Source organism: Miscanthus floridulus, chromosome 16, assembly GCF_019320115.1.
Source record: "Miscanthus floridulus cultivar M001 chromosome 16, ASM1932011v1, whole genome shotgun sequence".
NCBI lineage: Eukaryota > Viridiplantae > Streptophyta > Magnoliopsida > Poales > Poaceae > Miscanthus > Miscanthus floridulus.
Genome location: NC_089595.1, coordinates 31,265,477 through 31,273,359, shown reverse-complemented (window position 1 = coordinate 31,273,359; position 7,883 = coordinate 31,265,477). Strand labels below are relative to the sequence as shown.

The 7,883-nt window shown below is 49.6% G+C and overlaps 1 protein-coding gene across 1 annotated transcript; it reads right to left on the bottom strand.

Annotated features, from left to right (window-relative positions):
* Window positions 1-6,652: 6,652 nt before the first annotated feature.
* Window positions 6,653-7,243, bottom strand: LOC136510522 (uncharacterized). The gene has a single exon (XM_066504940.1). It carries the CDS (start codon window positions 7,241-7,243, stop codon window positions 6,653-6,655), a length of 591 nt encoding a protein of 196 aa, XP_066361037.1.
* Window positions 7,244-7,883: the final 640 nt, after the last annotated feature.

The following is a 7,883-nucleotide window of genomic DNA, read 5'->3' as shown; positions in this document are numbered from 1 at the left end:
CATTAAAATCCAGCAAGAATCAATTCGCATCCAAACACTTCAACGTTTATATTAATTTAAATGGATGATGTGCCATGATATTATTTAAGGAAAGCATTCATGTAGACTTATGTTAAATTTGAGCCCTAGCTCGAATTCAGCTCGTTTTTATTTTTCAAAAAAGCAAACTAGTCTTTTCTTTTGAACTATAAACGGGGCTCAAAGTACTTTAAGCCATGTCGATGGATATTTTAAACCAACATTTTTTCGATAGGGTTATTATTCCAAAAAACTTTCAAACACACTTTGTAGAGAAAACTTTACAATATTGTCGACAGAATATCGTCGGCAGTCCACCGAGGGGCATCCCGCGATGATAGATTTGTCGGTGGGAGTGCGCGTAATCAGGAACCAGATGGTGACACAAGCCGCAGAGACAGCGATTTAGACAGGTTCGGCCCGTTTGATCGACGTAATACCCTACGTTCTGTGTTTTTTTTGTGTATTGTATTGATCTGTAGTAGATAGATCTTGATGGATCTATATGGATCGCATCCGCTAGGGGACCCATATCTCTCCTTACATACTCTGGAGGAGGTAGGGTTACAAGGAAAGTATCATATTTGGTACTATACAATATCTTGCGGTGCACGCCGAGCAGCGCCATACATGCCTTGATCTTGTGGGCTGGGACCTCCGATGGTGCGGCCCATGTCTTGGGGGCCATACCCCTACAGCTAGTCTCCGAGTTTGACAGTAGGTGACGTAGTCACGTGGTGCCAGGGTCATAAAGTAGAAGACCAGCCGAGCAGGCTGCCAGTCCCCGGGCGTAGCCATGAGATGAGAACGAGCACATTCACCGCAAGGTGAAGTGTGCCCATTTAGTCCCCGAGCCTGCTGGAAGATGAAGAATGAATCTTGTAGCAGGGTCAAAGAAGTCTGAAAGCTTGCTGACGTCGTCTGACATGCTCGTATCAAGACCCCAGACGCGCTGCCCAAGATCAGCACCCTGATCCGAACAGCATGGAGCAGCTTGATAGCACGCCGATGAGACATAGCAAGATCCGAGCACCGAGGAGTTCCCGACGTAGCCGGCGATGTTCGACCACCCCGGGAGTTCCCGGCGTAGCTGGCGATGACCGAGCACCGAGGAGCGAGGAGTCCCCGGTGTCGCTGGCGACTACCGAGCACCGAGGAGCGAGGAGTTCCTGGCGTCGCTGGCGATGACCGAGCAACGAGGAGCGAGGAGTCCCCGGCGTCGCTAGCGATGTTCGAGCACCGAGGAGCGAGGAGTCCCCGGCGTCGCTGGCGATGACCGAGCACCAAGGAGCGAGGAGTCCCCGACGTCGCTGGCGATGACCGAGCACCGAGGAGCGAGGAGTCCACGGCGTTGCTGGCGATGACCGAGCACCGAGGAGCGAGGAGTCCCTGGCGTCGCTGGTGATGTCCGAGCATCGAGGAGTCCCCGGGGTCGCTGGCGATGACCGAGCGCCGAGGAGCGAGGAGTCCTCGGCGTCGCTGGCGATGACCGAGCACCGAGGAGCGAGGAGTCCCTGGCGTCGCTGGCGATGTTCGAGCACCGAGGAGTCCCCAGCGTCGTAGGCGATGACCGAGCACCGAGGAGTCCCCGGAGTCGCTGGCGATGTCTGAGCACCGAGGAACGAGGAGTCCCCGAAGTCGCTGGCGATTCCTGAGCACCGAGGAGCGAGGAGTCCCCGGCGTCGCTGGCGATGACCGAGCACCGAGGAGTCCCCGGTGTCGCTGGCGATGACCAAGCACCGAGGAGCGAGGAGTCCCTGGCGTCGCTGGCGATTCCCAAGCACGAGGAGCGAGGAGTCCCCAGCGTCGCTGGCGATTCCCAAGCACTGAGGAGCAAGGAGTCCCCGGCGTCGGTGGCGATGTCCGAGCACCGAGGAGCGAGGAGTCCCCAGCGTCGCGGGCGATGTTCGAGCACTGAGGAGTGAGGAGTCCCCGGCATCGCTAGCGAAGTCCGAGCACCGAGGATCGAGGAGTCCCCGGCGTCGCTGGCGATGACCGAGCACCGAGGAGCGAGGAGCCCCCGGCGTCGCTGGCGATGACCGAGCACCGAGGAGGGAGGAGTCCCCGACGTCGCTGGCGATGACCGAGCACCGAGGAGCGAGGAGTCCCCGGCGTCGCTGGCGATGACCGAGCACCGAGGAGCGAGGAGTCCCCGGTGTCGCTGGCGATGACCGAGCACCGAGGAGCGAGGAGTCCCCGGCGTCGCTAGCGATGACCGAACACCGAGGAGCGAGGAGTCCTCGGCGTCGCTGGCGATGACCGAGCACCGAGGAACGAGGATTCCTCGGCGTAGGCGGCGATGTCCGAGCACTGAGGAGCCCGCGGCGTAGGCGGCAACGTCCGTGCGGTGAAGTGTGCCTACTTAGTCCTCGAGCACGAAGAATCCGAGCGTTGAGGAGTAACCGGCGTCGCTGGCGATGAAGCATGAGCGACGAACAGTCTGGTCAACTGGTCGGCGGCGAAGTGAGCGTTGAGTAGAAATGATCGGCGAATAGTCCGATCAACTGGTCGGCGATGAAGTCCATGAACCTAGTGGTTCGACCAGTTGATCGGTGGAGAAGTCCGAGCACCAGGTGATCCGATCACTTGGACTCTGATCCTGCAAAACAAACATGTAGAATGGTAGTACATGATGTAAAAATAAATGAACTCTGGAGAAAAAATCAGCAATAGCGTATGCTGTTCGACGATCAGTTGGTGTGAAAATATATTTATGTTTAATATAAACTGCCCGAACAGTTAGTGTGTAGCTGAGTCTCCAGCCCTAGCTAGCCCATAGTCCATAACGTCGAGCGCGGAGCCCATGCACGTGTAGGAGGAACAGGCGTGACCAAGGAGCCGCTGCTGACCACCCATAACACAGAGCGTGGAGCCCATAGCACGTGTAGGGAGGAGCCGGAGACAGGGCTGTCTCTGGAGGCGTCCGAGCATCAACAGGACTGTTTGGGGGTTCAAAAAATCGTTTGGAGAGCAAATATGGAGAAAACAGTTTAGAAAAACATTATGGCGATATACGGAGATTAGAGAATATTTAGGAAAATATTAAAGCGTGACTTAGCTTTAGACAGAAAGTCTGATCGGCGACATATGACGCTATCTGGTCGGCGTTGACGGCGAGCACCTGACGGGCGGTGAGTTGTTGGTGAAGACGACCTCGGAGATGGTTTCGAGATCGGATCTACTGTCGCGGGGGCTGGTGTAGCCAGCGATGAATCATCGTCGTAGACCGGCATGGATCTCCATGAGATTGATGACGAGAATGCACTGTTGATTTGAGGTCCATCTGGCTCGCCAAGGGATCAAGCGCACTCCCCTACCTGGCGCGCCAACTGTCGACAGAATATCGTCAGCAGTCCACCGAGGGGCATCCCGCGATGATAGATTTGTCGGTGGGGGTGCGCGTAATCAGAAACCAGATGGTGACACAAGGCACAGAGACAGCGATTTAGACAGGTTCGGGCCGTCTGATCGACGTAATACCCTACGTCCTGTGTTTTTGGTGTATTGTATTGATCTGTAGTAGATATATCTTGATGGATCTATATGGATCTTATCCGCTAGGGGACCCCTACATCTCTTTATATACTCTAGAGGAGGTAGGGTTATAAGGAAAGTAGCCTATTTGGTACTATACAATATCTTGCGGTGCACACCGAGCAGCGCCGTGCACGTCTTGATCTTGTGGGCTGTGCCACCTCCGATGGTGCGGCCTATGTCTTGGGGGCCGTACCCCCACAAGTATGTTCTCATAATAGGTTGAAATTCAAACTTATACCCAAAATATTTATTTATTATTATTTTTATTAGATGGTTTATGTTTTTTGAAGCGTTTCCATAGACATCTTTCAAAAAGAGTAAACGCCGTCTAAAAGTTTTTAGAATGATTTGGTTGTGCCAAGGCCGAGATAGCTTATCCAAAGTCCAAACTATGGTGTTGAAAATAATATTAGTTCAAATTTCAACACAGATATAGGTTCAAACTGGTGTTGGCTCTAAACGAAAAGCCTCTTCTAAGGTTTGAGGTTTTGCCAGCAATTTTCAATAACTCTTTTACAAAAGAAAACTTGTGTTCACGCCTGCGGCCCATGGGATCCGGTCCGGTCCGTCGCTCCCTACATACCACCGACCGACGTCATGGTGCCAGCCTGGACGTTCAGCACCTCAGGCTTGCTTGCTGGGCAAGTTGGTCAGTTTGTTACTCGCCAAAAAAAAAAAAAGAAAGTTAGTTTGGTCCATGGACAACCACGCACAGGTCTCTAATATGCGTGCAACAACGGCACTGCGCACACTGACACGTTTTTACTGAAAATTATATACCAGTGTTCGTATATATACTGCTGACCTCGTAACAAAGATTTTCGCATCGTTCGCTTGTCTGAAACTTGGCTGAAATTGACTGGTTTTGTGAGAGAGAAACACTGTAGCGACTGGTTGATAAACAGTGTTTTGTGAGGGGAGTCAGCCGGCTGCTCTAGACCATCCAGACCAGCGAACGCGCCCTATAAGCCGTACTTTTTCAGCCAACGAACAATATTTTTTCTCACAACAAATCAACCAACAATACTTTCAGCCATGACTTATCAGCCAAGCGAATAAAAGAAGTTGCCTAAATCCCCGCTGAAGTTCTTTATCTTGCAATATCCTTAATGCACAAATGTTGCCCACAAGGATCATCAGGACCGTGACAAAGCTTCCGCGCCAGCAGTACTGTGGTGTCGGATGTAGTTTGAACTTTTGTGAGACTCGTTTATAAGCTGAGCAAGATTATCTGATAAGCCATGATATGAAGAATTTGAGCGGGGTGTTTGTCTGTCCTGATTCTTTCTGATAGATTATCTATCCTAGATGTAAAATAACATACTATCAATTTCCACGTGCATCTCATGTGCAGCCCCTGATCTACTTTTGAAACATCCATATGCAACGGTTGCAACATAGAAAGAAGACAGATGAAACACTTGCAAAAATACTAGAAAAACACTTGAAAACCATTGCAAATATATGCAACATCCAAATGAAAACACTTTCAAAACAGATGAAACCACTTGAAAAATACACATACAACATGCATGTATATGCAACATCCAGATCTACTTTTGCAACATCCAGATGAAAATACTTGCAACATACGTGTGCTATAGATGAAACATTTATAACATACACTTGAAACGTACGTGTATAGCCATTGCAACATGTGCAATATCCAGATGTACTTTTGCAACACCGATACAAAACACTTGCAAGATATCTCTGAAGCATCTGAAACACTTGAATCATATGTTTGCAACATACGTTTCAGCGTGATATCTCCTTGTTGCTCTGAAATGGAGGTCTCCTTGCTGATTGGGAATGGAAGCTCGTCGATACGTGAAGTTCACCTATGTAAAACTCGCCGCTCTGATGGAGAAGACCACGACAAGTCCGGTGGAGAAGACCGTAGCGGCTCTAAAAAGAAGACTTACATACAGCGAAATGGTATGTTCCGACCGAAGAAAACGTACTTGTTGCCATCGAGCCGACTCGACATGCAGCGGCGGATCCACAGGGGGGGCTGGGGGGCTTCAGCCCCCCCTAATTTCTTGATTTCAAGCCTAATCACTGTAGCAAAAGCTTGATTTCACCATTAAATCTTCATGCAAATCAACATCTCCATTGTTTTAGCCCCCTTATCCCGCATCGTGCATCCGCCACTGCCGACATGTGCGTGATCTGTTCATCAACCCAGGCAGCGAGCAACACAGGCTCCCCGGCCCCGTGGATGCAGTGCAAAATGTGCATCGAGCGGCTGCACGAACAGCTCCAGGTCGATCGGAAACATTCCTCCGTACCGTACGTCCTCCCTGTGTACATGCAGCACGGAGACACACGCCAGATTCCTCACGTACGCTCGGCAGTCGGCACGCGCGCCGATCGAGCAAGTCCACCACGGGATTCGTGTAGACGCGAGCTTGCCGGACAAGTTGATGGTTTGCATGCTCTTCAAACTGGGGCCCACCGTCCATGGACCACCTTTAATTTCCAAGGGTGCACACACCGGCACACATTCTTGTCCACGACTTCCAAACACTTCAATATTAATATTAATCTAAATGGATGACGTGCCATAATACATAATAGTATTATTTAAGGAAAGCATTCATATAGACATGTTAAATTTGAGCTCTAGCTCGTATTCAACTCATTTTATTTTTGAAAAAGCAAATTAGTCTTTTCTTTTGAACTAGAAATGGGGCACCATGACTTTGAGCCGTGTCGAGGATATAACATGGATATTTTTAATCAACATTTTTTCGAAAGGGTTTTGGTTCAAAAAACTTTCGAAGACACTTTGTACAGAAAACTTTGCAGTATGTTTTCATAGTAGAAATGATATAGTTTGAATTTAAGTATAGGCTCAAATTCAAACTTGTACTCGAAATATTTTAAGTATAGGCGCGGTTAGCTTAGAAGCTGCTTATGTGGCAAAGCTGAATATGTAAACCACATGTTTTTTTTGGATACCCATTGGCTATCTTTATCTGCAGTTGTATAAAAGAGGTACTCATGTGGGAGGGGTCGAAGGGATCCCTAATTCCATAGATGATTTTTGGGGTCACTGGCTTCTTTTTTTTGTGAATTGCTTGCCTTTCATAAATCAGCCAGCCGAAGCCTCAATCATGATCAAGTCATACACACATGCTGGAGTAACACGCCACACCTCCGAGCAATGTGAACTAGAAACCTGACGAGCTAACAAATGTGCAACCTTATTACAACTTCTACTAATAAAAGAGAAAGAAAACTCTTGAAAGGCAAGGCTAATTTCCTCCATCTCCTTCAGAATAGGATCAATGATGGATCTTTGTGACTCCTTCTTCTTCCACAATTGCACAACCTGGAGACAGTCGGTTTCCAAGGCCACCCGACGTAAACCCATCTGTGCAGCAAGCTTCATGCCATCCCTGCACGCCAAGGCCTCCATGGAGCAAACATCAAGACCACGCTCATACCAGATTGCTTGTGCCGAATAGAACGCGCCTTGATCATCTCTGATAATGGACGAGGTTGCTCCTTGCTTGCTTTCTTCAGAGAACGCAGCATCCGTATTAATCTTCGACCATCCCACATCCGGCTTTCTCCATTTATCCCTATTGTATGCTGGAGCCGGTTTGTCAAATTGGTGGCTCAGCTGCCATAAATCATAAGCTGTATCTTTGGCCCAGATCACCGCCTGCTGAACCGGCATCGTCAACTCTCTATGGCGTCGCCGGTTCCTCAGCATCCAAAGCGCCCACATTCCAATCATAATCAGAGCACGATCTCGTCTTGGGCAAAGCTGTGACATCAAATCAGCAGCCCACGTCTCAGCATTCAGGCTTGGTAATTTGACCCCTGTTGCCCATCTTGTGTATTGCCAGAACTGCCTCGCTGCTGTGCAGTCCAAGAGTACATGCCTGATCGATTCTTCTGGCTCCCCACAGACCTCACAGAAGGCCTCCGGTTCTATGTGCCTTCTGAATAAAATTTGCTTCGTCGGTAGGAATTCGTGCAAAACACGCCACCAGAACACTCTAACTTTGGGAGGGACCTCCAGCTTCCAATTTTTTTTCCATATAGCATCATCAGAAGAGCTAGGTAAATGGCCAAAGGATTCTTCCCATTTCCTCCTATATATAATCTTGTATGCCGAGCAGACAGAATAAATCCCAGAACGCTCTGGTTCCCACGCCCAAAAATCACCATCTCCTCGACCCAGCGGCTGTCGCAATATAGCTCCTGCATCAATTGGCAACACCAGCGCTCTCACTGCCTCAACATTCTAGGATTCGCCAGTTGTCAGCAGTTCAGAAACCAGATTCGGATGCCTGGCAACTCTTGGTGTGATT